The sequence below is a fragment of the Urocitellus parryii genome, chromosome 9 (genome assembly GCF_045843805.1).
Source record: "Urocitellus parryii isolate mUroPar1 chromosome 9, mUroPar1.hap1, whole genome shotgun sequence".
NCBI classification, from domain to species: domain Eukaryota; kingdom Metazoa; phylum Chordata; class Mammalia; order Rodentia; family Sciuridae; genus Urocitellus; species Urocitellus parryii.
In genome coordinates, this window is record NC_135539.1 from 140912313 (window position 1) to 140931727 (window position 19415).

The 19415-nt window shown below is 41.3% G+C and overlaps 1 protein-coding gene across 10 annotated transcripts in view; it reads right to left on the bottom strand.

Annotated features, from left to right (window-relative positions):
• Positions 1-8763: 8763 nt before the first annotated feature.
• Positions 8764-19415, bottom strand: part of Prrc2c (proline rich coiled-coil 2C) — a 79569-nt gene continuing 68917 nt past the window's right edge. For 4 of the 10 annotated variants that reach the window (XM_026381542.2, XM_026381544.2, XM_026381549.2 and 1 more), the window contains 6 exons: positions 16957-17188; positions 16646-16768; positions 14870-15088; positions 14492-14595; positions 13845-13971; positions 11191-12961 (listed from right to left, as the gene is read on the bottom strand). In XM_026381542.2, coding sequence (XP_026237327.2) covers positions 12680-12961; positions 13845-13971; positions 14492-14595; positions 14870-15088; positions 16646-16768; positions 16957-17188 — 1087 coding nt within the window. In that variant the 3' untranslated portion in view covers positions 11191-12679. The other 6 variants (XM_026381548.2, XM_026381547.2, XM_077802854.1 and 3 more) reach the window with 5 other exon arrangements.

The following is a 19415-nucleotide window of genomic DNA, read 5'->3' on the forward strand; positions in this document are numbered from 1 at the left end:
GACTAGACTTGACATGTATCTGACACATGGGTTACATACAGCAGCCCTACGTAATAGGGCAGGACCTACCTCAGCCTGCAGCACTAGAAAAAGGCTCACAGTGTCCGTTCCTCATGGGATCCTGCGTAATATCTCACTGGACCAAGGAACATATATCTCATCAAAAGAGATGTGGTAGTTACACATTACCAAGGGACCCAGTGGCCCTGCCACATTCTGTACCACCTAGCTGCCAACCTGATGGCATATTGATATGGCCCTTTGAAGATAAAATTGAGATGCCAACTTGGAATTATACCCTGTAAAGATGGCGTGGAGGGCTGGGGATGTGGCTCAAGCGGTAACGCGCTCGCCTGTCATGCGCGGGGCGCTGGGTTCAATCCTCAGCACCACATAAAATAAAATAAAGATATTGTGTCCACTGAAAACTGAAAATAAATATTAAAAAATTCTCTCTCTCTAAAAAAAAAAAAAAAAGATGGTGTGGAGGCAGTGTCTAAGTCTCTTGCCTCCTGTCATTCATATCTGCATAAGAGAGTCACTGACTGCCAACTAAGGAACTGAATAAGGCAGAAGTGATAGGATGTCCCTTCTGACACTAAGTTACTAAACACTGTGACTTCTGTCTCGGATGTCTAGATTGGAATCCAGCTGCTAGAATGCCAGGCAGCCCCGTGGAGTCACGTGTGGAGAGCTACTTGTAAGGTCAGGCACCGGTGATCCCCAGGAGGCAGATGAAAGCCGCTGAACGAGGCTTTATTGAGATTGGCTCCCAGAGGAGCTCAGGGGGAATCGCACCTCGGCTGGGCCAGATTGGAATTTCATTGGGCTTAGGGCAGGAAGGGAGGGCTTGGGACAGGAAAGGGAGGTTTTTAGAGTCCCTTGTCCTCCTGGGGTTGGTTGGGGGGAACTTGCTGAGATCTGATTCCTTCCAGGATTGGTTAGGAGACCTCACTGATTGACAGGCACCGTCACTGCTTGTCTGCCAGAACCTGATTGGTTGTTTTTTCGGGCGCAGGTAGCTTGGTGCTTTGTTCCCTTAGCCACCTCAAACTGACCTAACACTACTGAGCCACAAGCATATGGTGACATTGGAGGACGATTTCCCCCATTTGAGCCTGACAATGAGACCGCAGACTTGGTCAACAGCTGGACAATGAAGTCCATCTGGAGGGCCCTGAGCCCTAGGCACCAGCTGAGCTGCATATACTCCTGGCTTGGCCCACAGACACTGAGATGCTTGCAGGAACTATTGTTTTGGGGTTATTTGTGACACAGCAACAGATAATTAATAACCGATTGCCCTTCCAAGAACCAAGGGTGGAATTAAGCATCTTACTCACTCAGGAAACGTCTTTCATCCCTGCCAACTCTGGGCATTGGGTTGGGGCTCTTGTTCACAGAGGAAAGATAACCATCAGAGACAAAGGAGGAGGAGCTCTTGCTTCTTCCTGGTCACCTGGGCCTTATCTTGCCAAGAGACCAACAGGGAAGGAAAGAAGTTATAAAGCAGAAGGAGCTGGCTCCAGTAGTTGGGAGATAGCTTTTATACAGAGGATCTAGAGAGCACATTGACCTCAGGGCCTCAGGCCTTACTTGGAGCAAGGGCAGAACCTGGGTCAGCCTGCTAGTCGAGAGGTGCTGACTGAGGGCGAGGGACATCTAGAAGGAGCGGGAGAGAGTATCAGCTGTGTGGCCTGGAGACAGTTGCAATGGCAGGTTTACCTTTACCTACTTTATCAGGTGGAGAGCAACCAATGGAGCAGCTACTGCCAAACCGTATCCCAGGAAGCCAGCATGTCTGAGCGGTCAAGGGAGGAGCACAGTGGAGTGTGGGTACTTGGACCTCATTTTGAACCAAGAACTTGCTTTTTCCAACTGCTGGGAGTATTAGCTCAGATTGCCCCTGGCAATTCCCTCCTCTCCCACCCCAGGTCAATAACTGGAGGTGAGAACCAGAGTCCTTTTTTCAAGGCCTGATAATTCGGAGGGCCATCATTTCTCTAGAAATTCTCTTTGAGATAGAGGCCTCTGCTGCTTGGGCATCTCAATATAACTGCTCCCTCTGCCCATTCCTTTTACTCCTCCACAAGTGTGGATCCCAAGGGCAGGTCACATCTCTTCTGTAGAATCTTGTGGAACCTAAGACAAATGCAGAAACCACTATCTGTGGTCAAGGAACGCCATCCCATCTTCAACTCACATGGAGGGAGGCTCAGGAAGCACCAGAGTTGTGTAGGTGTTTAAATGGTCAGGGACAACCCAGAGTTAAATTTGGGTATAAGCCAGCATTTAGAAAAGAATTACAAACAGAAAAGGGTGCTAATGGTCTCAAACTTTTTTTTTTTTTAACGAATCACTTCTGAAGTTAAATCTTATGGGGTCCCTCAACACAGAGATGGATTTTATTTTACTGTGAAATGCACCTAGGGAACCTTGACCCCTCAGTATAATTTGAAGTGGGAAAGAGCAGCGGTAATGCACATCTCATATTTACAGCGGCTATTCGACTCTAGGGAATCCAGGGCCCTGAAGAGCTGTGTAGTAGCCAGGCAGTTGAGTTCATCACATTTCCAGACACCAGGCCTGGCAGGCTTCTGTTGGGCAGGGCTGCAGACCCACCTCAGCCTCCCGCATGCCAGGCAAGTGCTTTCCCCTTGCACCACACCGTGGCGCAGGCATGGTTCATGTTTTTTTGTTTTTTAAGTATTTTTTAGTTGTAGTTGGACACAATACCTTTATGTATTTATTTTTATGTAGTGCTGAGGATCAAACCCTCACGTATGCTAGGAGAGAGCCCTACCCTTGAGCCCCAGCTGCAGCCCATGTATGTTTTTAAACCTCCTGAGACAGAGAACATCCTTCTAGGGGCTGAGTGATTTCTCCTTCGTCATTCACCAGGCACCTGCCAGCCCAGCGCTCTCACCGCGGTGTATTCAGTCGGAAGCGCTGGTGGTGGCCACTCAGAGTGCCTGGACCCACGCTTCCTCTTGCCCTCTGTGCGCTGCTGGGCACGGGAAGGTGAGGGCAGCTGGCATGTGTCCACCAGGGTAGCGCTTGGCTCCGTGGTTTCCAGGTGTTGGCTCCTTTAATGCAGGAGCAGCTGGGGAAGCACACGGTGACTGCAGCATCTCCACGGGCTCCAGTTTCCTGAGATCTCTGGCTGACACAAACTTGGGAGAAAGCCTTTGTAGCCAGGGGTGTGAATTAGGGAGAACAGGCTCAGTCGTCAGGCATTAGTGGGCAGGCTGTGTTCCCTTTAGGAACCCAAACTACCAAGCCTGACCACAAAAGGTAATGCTACTGTCTTATCACTTTGCTCTTCTGTCTCTTTAATTCAACCATGAGCTCCTAGAAGGGTGGATCATGGTTTTGGCTTTGAATATTTAGGACTCAGCAAAAATGCCTGCCCCGTGCTTTGTCCCCTAGATAAAAATGTGATCACCTCCTGTGGGAGGCGTTCTCAGAAGCCATCTCGTACTTCCTGACTGCATGTCATATTCCACCCCCTTCAGCGCTTGGGATTGAACCCAAGGCCTGGAAACGCTTAGAACGTGCCAGGAAAGTGCTCCACACCGGGCCACAGGCTCCAGCTCTCCTAATTACATTACAATGTACATTTGGAAAGAAGGCCAACACTCCCAGTGCCTGAATCGTGCCCTGTTGGCTGCTGGGGGTAGAGATGGGGGTGAGTGACAGTTCAGTATAATTCTGTCTTGCCCCAAAGCTTCCCACTCTGGCAACTGAGCCACAGGAAACTTCCCCACACCCAGTTATATTCCCAGGTTATAGACGTCCAAGGCGTGCGCGAGCCATTGGCAGGCAGCACCAGCAGACCCGAGCTGGGCACCTACACTTTGGGGGCAGCAGCATTCTTCCCATTTGCTCAGCCAAGGCCCTAATCGGGCTGCCTCCCTAAAACCACTAGCTTTATTCACATTAGCAATTTGTTCTAAAGCCACTGGATTCTTTAGTTGAGCAAAATTTTAAAGTGAAATGGAATGGTTATCTCCAATTTGAAAACTAGTGACTAAAGCAAGCCAGATACCATTCTACACACAAGTGTCTGAAATGAACAACTGAACATTTTGCTTCTTGGCAAATCTAACTCCAGAGAGCTGGAGTACCTCTTGTTCTGTCCTTGGAACTGACACTACCCTCGGGGCCCACAGGCTCTACTTAATGAAATTCCCTCACTGTATTCTTCACTAAAGAGTAATACATTTTGGGATGGGTGCAGTGGCACATGCCTGTAACCCCAGCAACTCTGGAGATTGAGACAGGATTGAGGGTTCAAAGCCACCCTCAGCAAAAGTGAGATACTGCCTCTGAGTAAAATATAAAATAGGGCTCGGGGTATGGCTCAGTGGTTGAATGCCCCATACAATCCCCCATACAAAAAAAAAAAAAAAAAAAAAAAAAGAGTAATGCATTTTGGACTCTTTTCAGCTCAGATGAGGAACTACTGGGCTCATAAAACCAGTTAAGACCCCAATTTGTGTATAACTCCTGGACTTATTAGCTAGTATCAAAAACTGGAGGGCTGAGGTTGTGGCTCAGTTGTAGAGCTCTTGCCTAGCATGTATGAAATAAGTGAATAAAATAAAGGTTCATCAATGTCTAAAAATTATATATATATAAAAAACTGGTGGGAGGTGGGCTTGGGCCGCCCCTTTGGGAGAAGTGCAGGAATGGAAGGGGGAAGAGGAGGGGAGACAATGTTAGGTGGATACGGAGTGGATAGAGTTCATGGTCCAGGGCAGGAGGAAGGTGTCAGCAGCCAGGAGATTCCGGGAGGATGATTCTGCCCACCACTACCCCCCACGGAAGGCCCAGTTTGGCCCTTCTTGCAGTAGGCACCAGAGCTCGCCTTCAGAAACCAAAGTTGGGATGAGGGTTGGGCTGATCCTGTTTCAGGGAGCAGAGCCTGTGCTGGATTTCGTCCTTAACTGCTGTGGCACAGAATCTCATCTTCAGATACTTGCAAAATAGATCCCGGATTCAGGTGTGGCTCTATGAGCAAGTGAATATGCGGATAGAGGGCTGCATTATTGGTTTCAATGAATACATGGACCTTGTATTAGATGATGAAGAAGAGATTCATTCTAAAACAAAGTCAAGAAAACAGCTGGGTCGGATCATGCTAAAAGGAGATAATATGACTCTGGGGGCTGGGGATGTGGCTCAAGCGGTAGCGCGCTCGCCTGGCATGCGTGCGGCCCGGGTTCGATCCTCAGCACCACATACAAACAAAGATGTTGTGTCCGCCAAAAACTAAAAAATAAATATTAAAAATATTCTTTCTTTCTCTCCCCCCCATCTAAAAAAAATATGACTCTGCTACACAAAGTGTCTCCAACTAGAAATGATCAATGAAGTGAGAAATTACAGAGAAAGCAATAATTTTTTTTAAAAAAAAATTTAGCCGTCTTTGCCCGGAATATAGTTCTAAAGCATTAGTTCACATTGTTTTGATGACCTATGTTATTACCAGATGAAAATAAATGCTGTGGGACTCTTTTTGCGCGCTCGCCTGGCATGCGTGCGGCCCGGGTTCGATCCTCAGCACCACATACCAACAAAGATGTTGTGTCCGCCGAGAACTAAAAAATAAATATTAAAAATTCTCTCTCTCTCTCTCTCTCCTCTCTCACTCTCTCTTTAAAAAAAAAAAAAAAAAAAAAAAAGTTAAGCAGGGCTGGGCTGTGGCTCAGCGGTAGAGCGCTCGCCTCGAACATGCAAGACCCTGGGTTCGATCCTCAGCACCACATAAGTGAAATAAAGATTCTGTGTCCAATCACAACTAAAAAATATTAAAAAAAGTTAGGAAGTATTAATATAAATGGGGTGGGAGGGCTTAGCTTAGCTCAAGCTGCTTCCTTCTCCCATTGCATATTATTTCTGTCAAGGAAACAAAAAAAATTACATTGGAATATGGAAATTAATGGTTCTTAAGCCAAGTTTTAATTACTGTTAGCTAACACATATTGACCGATGCCCATGGCTACTAGGCAGTTAAGTCTGTGATTATGTGGTTTCTATACTTTACACTCTTGAGACACTGTCAAATTAGGTAAGGGAGAACTTGAAAACCAAAGGTATAAAAACTCATGGGTATTCTCTATTCAGATTGCTTTCATCAATCATGCCATTTTACAGACAAAACTTAACAACCGTAAATGTGTATGTAGAAGACTCCAGTTAGCAGAAGTCTAAGGAATGGCACAGCCCTACATGAAAAGATTAGAAAAACGGGCTGGGGATGTGGCTCAAGGGGTAGTGCGCTCGCCTGGCATGCATGCGGCCTCAGCACCACATAAAAAGATGTTGTGTGCGCCGAAAACTGAAAAATAAATAAATATTAAGAAAATAAGTGTATACCAAAATCAAACAACTAGAGTATCTACATTTTTCAATTTCCTACTTTCATTGAGTAGCCACCAGTTCAGAAACATCTGAGGGCTTCAACTTTTGAATCCAAGTGACACAGGTCAGTTCCAGTCACCAATAGTGATGGTAAGGATTTGGGGAAAAAGATAAACATTGCTGGTGGGACTGCAAATTGATGCAATCAATGTGGAAAGCAGTGTGGAGATACCTTAGAAAACTTGAAATGGAACCACCATTTGACCCAGCTATCCCACTCCTTAGTCTATACTCAAAGGACTTAAAATCGGAAACTGTGAAACCAACCTAGATGCCCTTCAATAGATGAATGGACAAAGAAACTGTGTAAGCCAATCCTGAAAAACCAAATGCTGAATGTTTTCTCTGATATAAGGATGTTGATTCATAATGGGGATGGCAGGGGGAGCATGGGATGAATGGAAGAACTTTAGATAGGACAAAGGGGAGGGAGGGGACAGGGGGGTAAGATGGATATCATTACCCTAGGTACATGTATGGAGACACGAATGGTGACTCTACTTTGTGTACAACCAGAGACGTGAACAATTGTGATCCATGTGTGTAGTATGAATTAAATTGCATTCTGCTGTCATATAAAACAAGTTAGAATAAATTTATAAAATTATGGCATTTGCAAGTATGGATGGTGTTGGAGACTATCATGCTAAGTAAGCCAATCCCACAAAACCATAAGTGGATGCTGATCCATAATGGGGTGGGGTGAGTACATGGAGGAACTTTGATTGGGCAAAGAGGAGTTGGGGAAGGGAGGAGGCATGGGGCAGGAAAGATTGTGGAATGAGATGGACCTCATTACTCTAGGTACATGTATGACTGCACATATGGTGTGATGCTACATCATGTACAACCAGAGACACGAAAAGTTGTGCAGCAATTGTATACAATGAATCAAAATGCATTCTGCTGTCATATATACCTAATTAGAATTAAAAAAAAAAGCAAAATGTAAATGGTTAAGGTGGGCCAGTGTAACATTATTACTGTCTTGTTCTTTTCTACTTCATTTCAAATAGACATTTTACAGTTGAAATCTCTTAGGCACCTAAAGGTATTTCTTAGAGCTTATCTAAAACACATTAAGAATGCTTTATATTTATTCACAGTACAGAAAAAAGATTGCAAGGGAATGCAAAATCATGCCACAGCAGCATGAAAACATTACTCATGAGCAGGGTTGTGGTAGCAAATGCCTGTAATCTCAGAAACTTGAGAGGCTAAGGCAAGAGGATCACAAATTTGAGGTGAGACCAGCCTCAGAAACTTAGTGAGATGGACTCAAAAAAAAAAAAAAAAAAAAAAAAAAAGGTTGAGGATGTGGCTCAGTGGTCAAGTACCCTTGGTTTAATCCCTAGTACTGAAACAAGCAAACCCCCCTAGAAATATCTGAGAAGCACATGCCCCCTGGCCTGTAAACAAAGATAAAGTTTGTTACCCTTTAGTTCCTGAAGTTAGGACTAAGGAGGCAAACATCAAGTGGTGGCTACAGCTCTTTGGTAGTTTGTATTTCCAACCTTATTCACTATACTATTTTCACCCAAATACAATAAGCCAGAGCTTTTAATTTAGAGCATATTTTGAGAGAAACCCAAGACCAAGAGGCTTATGTGAAGGCCCTTGAGTATTTTAAGGACTCCACAATATGCTGAAGCTGGGTCTGGAAGCTACGTGCTCTGGACATGGAATTTTAGGATAAGTGACTAACAACCTCTTAGTAATCTACACACTGAATAAACGAGAAAAGGAATGTTCTAGTCTTCTGAGCAGAAGATGACGTTTACTAATGTGTTAACAAAAATGTGAAAATCACAAATGTAAATGCTCATATCTACTTCTGGTCTTTCAACATCCATCCACAAGAATGTTAATTTTTTTTGGTGGGGGATGGGGTACTGGGAATTAAGCCAGGGGCCTTAACCGCTGAGCAACATCCATGGTCTTACTGAGTTGCTTAGGCTGGCTTTGAACTTGTGATCCTCCTGCCTTAGTCCCCAAGATGCTGGGGACATGTGTGCACTACCACATTCTGCGGCGACTCTGTTCTATATTTAATATTTTGCATCATTAAAGGTTCCTCCTTGACTAACTTGTTTCCAATTCAAAGTGTAAACACTACAAAAAAGGAGCCAAGACTACTCCCCTCCACAACAGTTACTTTGACTGAATAAACTTCGAAGTCCTGAATGGTAAAGTCAAGTCTCTGGATGACAATCTTCCTTGAGCATAATGTTCTCGTGTTTGATATTTTGATACATGACAGGCCTTGCTTAGGATTTTAGGAATGGAACAGAAGACCCAAAATTCATTATTTAGAGAATACTTTATTAGTTTCTGTAATCAAACCCACGTAGATAAGACCTTACATATTTAATACAGTGCGTTACCCCTGTACAAATGGAAAAAAATTAAGTTTAACATTTCTAGACCAATATGGCTGTTAATTTCTGTACAATGCCAACTCAACACGGTAAACTGGGATACTTTTCCAAAGTTGACAGCACAGCTAAAGTTTCCAAAAATTCAAATTATCTATATATGTATATATATATATATATATATATATTTATATAAAAAGACCAATAATAGCAGTATGTTCTGCATCAGCAGCAGCAACAGCGTTTCCAGGTTCTGCAGTCATCTGAACAGAATCATAGACACACCCAGCACACTCCATTTAAAAAGGGGGGGAAAGTAAAAAAACAAAAACAAAACAAAACCCGAGAAAACAGCAAAGTTCTGTTACTGTTGTGATACCTGGCACCATTTTTTTTTTTTTTATTAGCTTCTCAATCATCATCTGAAAAGAAAACATTCTAGAGTAACATCATTAAAAACAGCTCTGATAAAGCACGGTCACTACCACGTATCATAAAGCAGGTACGAGAGGTTTAACATTCACAGCGTATGATACAGTACTGTCCTACATCTACAATACTAGAGGGTACGATTACAAAGGCAATTATTTGAGACTTGATTCTACTTTTCCAGCAGAGGGCCAAAAGGGTGGTATGACACAGCTCTGTAAAGAAATGTACTTCCTTAGGATTTCCTTTCATTGGCGGCACAGTTCCAAGTACTCATTCTCTTCATGAACGTCAGCTAAAAACCGTTAATGGGGGTGGGGGTGGGGAAGAAACAAAAAGCAAAACAAAACAGCCATTGGATCCATACAAAGGTGACCAAGTGGAGGCAAGCAAGACTCAACCTAACTAGCATTTGACCAAATCTGTCATGTTTGAATGGTGAGCGCTCCATGGAAGAAAGGAGATGCCCAGTAGCGCTCCAAGCTTCAGACCACAACCAAACACAGCATCATTTCAAACAGAGGCAGTTGCCAAACACTGCTCATTCAGATATGCTCAAGGATGCTGATGTCAATATTGAACCATCTGCTCACTCATTCAGGAAGAAGGGGAGATCAGTTACGACTGTACTTTGATTGTGTTCAACTCAATCATCATATTACAAAAATAGCAAGCTGCCATAATAAAAAATAAGGCTCCTCTCTCCAGCACCAGTTATCTTCAGCTCTTCACCTCCAAGCCTACAAACACCATAACCATATCCAACGAACATAAGGGAGCAAAGAAACCACATGTGATCTACTGGCCGGGTCTGCCACACTGTTCAGGCTGAGCTATTCCTCTGTGGTGTTATTTTCCTCCTATTTCTGGTATTTCATCTAACCATAAAGATTTTTAGGTCTAAATTATATGCACTTCAGGAATATGTGCACATAGTCATATATAGATTCTGACTGAAGATGCACAGCCATCAACTGAGCAAATGTTATACAGTAGGTGCAAGTTTGCCAAAGCCTGGTTTTAACTGGTACAGCAGCTGGGTGTCAGAGCAAATCACTCTTATGTCCTTGTGCATCTCCAAGCCCTAGACAGAATAATGTCACAGACCATTTTAACCGGGTGGCTACTGGCATTATCTGACTTCATTCTGTTTCCCCTCCCCCCCTCCCCTCAATACCCTGCAATAAACCACAGCCTTTAAGATTTCGTTTCTTCGGTTTTGATTGCTTGAGGTTTGATTGGTCCAGTTCTGACAGGTTTGGTGGCTATGGTGGGTGCAGGGGGTGGCTTTTCTTCTACTTTTTCCTGACAGACCCCAGGAGGGTCCGTCAGTGTTTCAGGAGGTTTACTGGAATCACTGTCCACTTTCTGGGTTTTGCCTCCTATCTGTTTGCTCTGTTGCTGTTCAGAGAAGAACCGCTGCGTGGACTGAAGAACCTCTGCTCTCTGCTTTGCCTTAAAAAGTGAGAAACAATAATTGAAAATGCTGCAGCATCACCAAAGCCTGTCAAATCAATCTCAGTTCAAATACTTTTACCAATCACAAATCAGTTTTCCCCTCCTTGGTTTGGCCTAAGCCAAAGAAACCTCATTGACCTTTCAGTTTTTAGTGCATACACTTCTTCCTATCTTTGAAAACATTTCATGTGATTTTTTTTTAAACATTTGAAACAAGACCACCTCCCACCATCTTTTCAGAGTCTGCCCTCTTATAAATAATAAAACATATATTGCTAGTGATCTGAATCTTTTCTGGAACAGCTTATTGATATCAAATTTTATTTAGGGAGGCTGCTTGCAAGTCTGAAAACATACATGTAACACTTAAAACTTCTAGTTATCAATATGTGGTCTACAATAAAATGAAAAGGAAGCACTTATATTGTGGCATTACCAACACCTAGGACCAAATGTCTTGTGGCTGAGTCCTCTTCCCACAGCTCTCTTCTGCAGGGGAAGAGCATCAGAAATTAGTAACTACAACTTCACTTGATCACTAAGTTCTGATAGCTCCTACCACATTCTGAGCTGGTAAAATAATTTCTTAGTTTTACTGACTATGTTCCCCAAAGAACATACTTACGTCAACCTGTAAACTATCCTCTGTAACATACACAATTCGAACTATATACCTCTTGCATTTAACAAAAAATCCTTTATGGTCTACAGGTAATCTGCACTAGTCAAAGATTTAAAGCAATTTCAAGAAATCTGTATACTCTCCCACCCCATTAAGGTTATCAAGCTCTACTGTCATTTCTGACAAGAGAATGTGTGAAATTAAGTGCCAAGGAGCCAGGAGCTGGAAACCAAGGCCAGCCATAAAATCTCCAAAGCTTTTTACGTATGCGAGGTATTTTTAGTAGAAATAGTTGAAAATCCTAGGCACACGGCCTAATAAAAGCAGATAATATTTAACAAGTTTTACTGCAGGTAGTCTTTACATCTCATTACTCAGCATCAGAAACACAAAAGGATGTCAACACTGGAAGAAACTTCAGTCAGCCAATTGAATTATTCTCTAACAAGGTCATCACAAACATGTTTCTAATTCAGAGTAAAAGTATCACTATGCACATGTCCCTGGTTATAAGCAATAAGCTTGTCTTTGTTCCAGTCTGATCTACATAGTGACAAAACAAACAAAATAACTAATATCTCTAAGGCCAGAAAACTTCCTCTGGCTGGACAGGAAGACAGGTAAGGGCCATCCTACAAAAGGCTGTCCCCACACAGACTCCTAAAGGCATGCCTCTGCTTTAGCAAACTTCATGTTTACTTGTGCCTTTCATCATGAAGGATCCCAAAGTGCTTTTCTGTGTTCTTCATCTATAACTGCACAATCCATTGCAGAACATGCCCACCTCCAGGGACAGGCAAAAAGGATGTGAGGACAGTTTGAGAAGACTACACTGGAATGATTCACGAAGGAAGAAAAATCAAGATAGGTAACATGTCTTACCCTTTCCAGAGTTTTTACATAACCATGATTATATAATAGGCTGGATCGGGGGTGAAGGAGGGAGAGGAGGGAAGGGAGGGAAGAAAAACAAAGTAAAAAATGAAAGAAAATAGGGAAGGCTATAATAACCCACTATTACTTTTTTGCTATTTCAAAAATATAGCATCCAAACTCAGATCTCCCTCAAATACTTGTTTTATAAGCAGTTCATCTGACCAGAGTTTAAAATGTTATTGATTTTTGACTACAGTTGTAAAACAATAATAATAAAAAACAACAACAACAACAAAAAAAACCAACCAAAAAACCAAAAAACCCCTCAAAAACACAAAAACAAAAGTAAAAAAAGAAAAGGAAAATGGTTGGGGTGGGAGGGAAAAATAGGGCAGGGGAGGGGGAGAGATGAACAAAAGTAGCGTGGTTAAGTCTCTAAGGCAACAAATGCCTGGCTCTGTGGTTATGGTCCAGAGGCATTTTAAGACATGGTTCAGAGACAAAGTCTTGCTCTGTTGGCTGTTAACACTGTACTAACCTTCATGTCTTGTTCAGCCTTCAACGCAGCCTGGGCCTGATTACCTCTGACTCCAGATAGTGATCCACAAGGACCCCTGGCTACATGTGGCAAACGAGCATGGCTCATGAGGCCTGTGGTCAGCGGAGGAGGCATCTGACTGGCCAGTGCCATTGGTGGCCTCTGAACAGGCGCTGGGAAGGTGTTAGTATGTGGGGCTCTTACCAATGGAGGGACCAGGTTAGGCTGAGAGAGAATCTGAGTGGAAAAAACAAAACATACAACATTGAACTGTTAAAAAAAAAAAAAAAAAAAAAAAAAAAAAGCCATCTAGACCAGGTTGGCCTATCCCAGAATAAATCTGTTCCCATCCTGTCAGTGAAAGGAAGCTTATGGATTGTGCCGTTTCATCAACAAAGACAAAGAACAAACAAGTCATGCTCAGAGGATTTTACAGAAAAATTAGGCAAAGCATGCTACGGCATGTCAGTTGATTCTAGCGCCTCAGCTGCAAACGCCAGAGGGGGTGGAAAGGTTATTCATTAAGATATCTTTAAAAAAGGTACACCTGCAGAAAAGGCATATGCCTACACCAAACTTAATCTGAAGATAATCTCAGGAACCAATTCTAGTTTGTGAGAGTTGTCATCAATTTTTAGTCCATCTACGATTACCAAAGGGAAACCAATTTTTTTTCACATTTACTGGAAACATCTATTTGGAAATTTTACTTCAACTGCACGTAGAGTCATTAAAAGAAGAAAAAAAAAAAGCATAATTAAGAAAAAACCCACTTGGAACCTAGAAAACTTCAAGCACTGGGACCTTCGCTGAAAAGTCAACTTCTTCAAAAAAGGATAAATTGAACAGGACTCAAATGATCAGAGCTGTGTGGGGAATCTTGGAATATTTCTATTGTCTGCTTTAAAAGTAAGCTATTACTATTGGAGTCTAGCTATAAAGTGCGAAGAATATATTTAAATATCATAATTTTTTTTGTTAAAAAAAAATCAAACCTTTTCATTTAAAACTGTACTTCTTAAATTGGTTAACATTCAGTAAGATTATAAAATCAGAGATTTAATCAGATTAGCAATTGTATGCAAGTAAATAATACTCATTCTTACTTATGTCTGCCTACCTGGGGTGCAAACTGTGTAGGAAATGGCTGTGTCATTCTCACGGTGGCAGGGGCTGACTGGAACTGCTTCTGATAGACAATGCTGCTCATTTTGCTGGACTGGCTGTTTGGACTTGTTGAAGTAGCCCTTGGAGAGAAGCCATCGCTGGTCAGTACAGTACTGCCATGTAAATGCTGCTCAATTTTTAAAGGCGTTTTTCTTGGTATTTTCATCATACTTGGTACTTGATGAAAATCGACCAAACACTGTACTAGGAGCCAGAGGCAGAGGCGAAAAAGGAGAATAGCTACATTTGCCCTGCATTAAAATAATTTTCTTTCTTCTTTGTGAGGTACTGGATTGACCAGGGTCTCACACAACACAGGCAAGCATTCTAACACTGAGTTACACACCCTACGATTCTAAGACAGACTCTCAGCTAAGTTAGTTGCATGGGCTGGCCTGGAACTTGGGATTTTCCTGACTCAGCCTTCTGGGTAGCTGGGATTATAGGTGTGAGCCTCTGTGACCAGGTGAGTTTTCTTAAAATACACGTTAATATTTTAGATAAAATTATCAAGATGTCAACATATAATTATTCAACAAACAAACGGTGATTGATTAATTACTTTGAAACTTCATAAGCAAATTTAAATATGAATTTTACCGGAAAGGACTAGATGTTGGTGTAGTGCTTCTACCGCCGATTGGAGGTGTGCCAGGTTTTATATCAATGCCACTTCCAAAGGCTTTTAGTTCCATTTCAGACATCTGAGAAAACATAAATAAACTTAACATTCCTTCAATTCCATAAGGCAGGTGCTATTTAATGTCCTACATGTGAGGTTTCACGTAGGAAAGCACAAAATTTCACAGAATTATCAGGCTAAACAGAATTATACAGAAGTTTGAGATTTTCTGCAGGGTGGTAAAAAACTGATACTTGAAGAAACCAAAACTAACAATAAAAAAGCCCCACATAAATGCATACATCTGAACACAGGGCTTAAATTTTTTAAGAAGTGCATAGTTTCTCTTCACTTACTTTTCCTGTGGTTGCAATCATGCTGTGCTGTGTCCCAGCAGGGATTAGTCCTCTGAAGGGTTGGCTTACTTGTGCAGGACGGCTCAGACTCTGAGCCTGAGCTTGTGGAGTTGTGTGCTGTAAAGGGGGCTGAAGAGTCTGAGGCAAAGCAATCAGAGGCTGCCCTGTAGATCCAAAATTAGGCAAGGAAAGCTGGGATGCTGGTAAAGGGACTGTCACCTAGAAAGCAAGCATGTAGACGTCACTGCAGTTATTTGCTTATAACTTTGGTATACATATCCCTTTAAGGATACACCACCCTTCAAATACTTTTGAGTAAGTCTTTAAATAAAATAAATTAATAATATATAATTAATAATACATTATAAATATACTTTACATACAAATTTTTGCTTAGTGACTATCCCATTCTTTTATTAAAAGTATATCAACAAAATGTAGTCATTTTGGGAAATGTGCTTTTGGGCAATTTCATCATCATGTGCACATCACAGATGATCTTTCTATAAACTAACATGGCCAGGACTGTGGTCTCTCTTACATGAGGTCTTGAAATGTGCCCACAGTGGTCTCAAGTTTGACCCTCACTTCAGTCTTCCAAGCAGCTGGGAATACAAGCGCCTGCCACCACACCAAGCAGGTCATACAATCTTTACATGTAGTGTCTCATTGATGGAAACATTACTATGTGATGCTCAACTGTGGTTTTGTTCATGTGTAGTGAATAAACTAACTGAAATAATCTGACCATTTTTGAAGTTCATAGTACATGTCAAATAACCACAAAATACATGTTATGATTTTAAGAAAGTAGTCACGAGTTCCCAAATAGATATTTGTATAATGTTTTCTGTTCTGGTCAAAACAAGGTTCAATGAGAAAAAAAAAAAAAGATTAAATTCTCAAACACTGTATTTTCCATAAGATGACATTATATTTATAAACTGTTGCTCCTTAAAAATAAGAACCAAAAAGAGTTATGATAAGATAATTAATGGCTTGCCCTTCTCCTCCAGACTTCCACCCACTTTTAAAAAGATGATTAATTGTTATTAGAAGACATAAAACAAAACAAAACCCATATATTTTTTCATTGAGGAACACTGTTGCATTCATTAGAAAGTCAATGGGCACTTACACTCTCACTCTGTACTACACCACCCAATGTGTCCCATCACACTGTCCCTAGGAGTCTCCCTTCATCTCTAACACTGATGGGCAAACCACCTACCACTTTTATATTCCTGAATGGTTTTCAAACTTTTACATTCTTTTAAAAAAATATTTATTTTTTAGTTATAGTTGTCAATACCTTTATTTTATTTATTTTTATGTGGTGCTGAGGATCGAACACAGGGCCTCATATGTGCTAGGTGAGGGCTCTAATGCTGAGCCATAACCCCAGCCCCAATCTTGTATATTCTTATGAATCCTTTGCTAAAATAAAGGATACAAGGAAACCTAGTCCAATTAAAAAAGGGGGGACGGGGGCAGGCTGTGAATATAGTTCGGTGATACATGTGTGAGGCCTTGGGTTCAATCACCAGTATGGGTTGGGGGGACCCAGAAATGATCAAAGTGGGGAATGAGGGGGGAAGAGTCAGGAGAAGGGTATTATGGGATTGAATTAAGCACCTTCCACTGTCAGTGGACTCAATGGGACTCCCAGAACACCTGAGGGGTGTTTGAAAAACCACTCCTCCCATCTTATTTCTATATAAATTCCCAGACAATAACAAAAGCAATAAAAATAATAATAAAATTGAGGAAATTTACCATGCCATAGTTTACCTGCTGGAGAGCACTCGGTGATTGGGCAGTGTTATAAAAATTTGTTTGCCCAGGCTGTTGTACTTGTCCAGAATAAAGATTTGAGGCCTGGGTCAGATTTGCTCTAGCCTAGAACAAATTTTTATAAGATAAAATAGTCAGATACTAGTAAAGGAAAGGGGAAATCATTACTTTTTCATTGTGTCTTCTATCACACTTTTATTCTTTAAAATAAAAAAAAAAAAGTCTCCTTAAAATAATCTGGATTTTGAAAATAGGAATACTACGACAGTGCACCATCCTGGCCCCCACCTTACCTGGAGAAGGTGTGTATCTATCAGTTGGGAACCTCCCAGTCCTGATGCCTGCCCCAGCTGGTGTTCATACAATATAGGAATAGGCTGAGTATTTGAAGTTTGTTGAAAGGCAAGACCTGATTGTGCCTTGGCAAGTTCCTGGTGTTGGACAGCTGGGAAGTTGTGGATAGCAGTACCAGAAAGCACCACAGATGGCTGGGATAGGCTGCTTTGCATAAAGGCTGGCTGAGATCTATGTAATAGAGGATAAGGTTGTGTTACAAATTAACTTTATCCCAAATGACCAAGTACTCTAGTGCTCAGAGAAAAATCTGCTTTCGAAATCTAAACTTGTGTCTTCTAATACAGTAGCCTCTAGCCATAATTACATGTATGTGTCTTCTATTACAGTCTCAGTTGAACACGTCTGGTCTTAAAAAGCACACCCTTGAAGATAATTTGTTGAAATGGGGATTACAAACAGAGCTGGAGAGTGGCTGCAAATGTTCCAACACTGTTTCAAGCAGACAATATAAATTAAAAGAAGACTGGTTTGGGGCTGGGAGGTGTAGCTCAGAAGACTTGTCTAGCATGCACAAGGCTCTAGCTTTGACCCCCCAACACTGCAAAAAAAAAAAAAAAAAAAAAAAAAAGACTGGCTTGTGTAGAATAAGCTCTAATTAACTAATTAATTAATTAATTAATTAATTTCCCTGCAGTGTTGAGGATTGAAGCCAGGGCCTTACACATGCCAGGCAAGTGCTCCATCAGTGAGCCACACCACCAGCCCTGTAAAGTTTCATTTTTAAAAGAAATTTCTTTTTTTTTTTAAAAATATTTATTTATTGTTTTTTAGTTTTCGGCAGACACAACATCTTTGTTTGTATGTGGTGTTGAGGACCGAACCCGGGTCGCACGCATGCCAGGTGAGCGCGCCACCGCTTGAGCCACATCCCCAGCCCTAAAAGAAATTTCAAGATAACCCAAGTTTAAAAAACAAACCACACACACACACCTACCTCTAACTTCTAGCTAGGGTAAACAGTTTTATATCTATTGGAAAGAATTTCATGAAATAACCAAACTAAATGGGAGAGTAAGACCAGAAACAGGAAATACTATGTGTGCATAATAATACAGAGACACAATTCTACTGAAGAATCTTTCAACAGAAAGCTCAAAAGTAAAAGCAATATTTGTCAAGTTTATTAATGATTATGTTCTCTTTTAAGAAAGTTTAATTAGTTGAACCTGGCTTCTTTATGAATGCAAGTTATTTTGGAAAAAAAATAAGCTATATCATTCCACGTAGAGTTTAACTTACAAATTATAGGAATTATATCTGTTCTCGTTTTTTCCTTTTTTGGGGGAGCCACATCCCTAGCCCTTTCTATTAATATTTAATGACAGGGTCTTCATAAGTTCCTTAGGGCCTTGCTTTGTTGCTGAAGCTGGCTTTGAATTTACAATCCTCCTGCCTCAGCCTCCCAAGCTACTAGGTTACACTGCTGGGACTGTGCCTGGCCTGAACTACTTTTATAAAACAAATTTCTAAAAGCAAATGCACAACTTTCTAATTCTCCTAAGCTAAATGTCCTGATTGTAATTTATATTTCTTTTTGATGATCGGGGACATCACCAGAAATATGAACAGTAAGTAGCTAAGCTGATAAGCATTGCTCTTGCCATCTGGCTACTACCAATCCCTTATCCTCTTATAGTGGAAACCAAAGACACCCAGAGTTAAATCCAGCTTTGGCCTCTTATTTATACTATGACCTCAGATAAAAACAAAACTAAACAACAACAACAAAAAACTACCACCTCTTGAAGTCCTAACTTCCTCATGTCAAATGGGAATAACTTAATTTACTATGAGAACTAAGCTAAATGTAGTCAACATATATTAAGGACTAAATAGCTATCATAGATAAACAAAGTTCAACAAAAAATCAGTTTGCATTATTTTCCTCAATGTAAAGATAAGGTACAATGCATCTGAGTGAATTTTTACAGAAGACTCTCTTTTGCACATGTACACAGTCAGCTTGTCACTACTATCATCCCTGCTTCTATTCTTTGTCTGAAATCCCATCCCCTCTCTTTTGTTATACTCTGCCTGTTCTCCATCTCTAATATACTATTATTTTCTGCTATGCCTCAGCTCTTACACAGAGAACACTTGGATTTGTAGTTGTTAGCAGCCTCATGGCACATTAAGTTTCAGGTTCCATTAGCAGCTATTATTATGTGTGAACTCTTAATTGTTACGGGTTGTTGTCACTGACTTCATTAAGAAGCTTTTAGGCTTGACTTTCTTTCAAGTCTATTGAAAGGACCAGAGACTGAGGTTTATGACATATAATCAACATGCTTAACCATTTAATGTATTCATGGTCATTCCAGCTTTTTGGAGGAAAGAAGAGACAATAGGAATTCTAATAAGGAGAATCAGCAGTATCATTAGTTTTAACATGAAG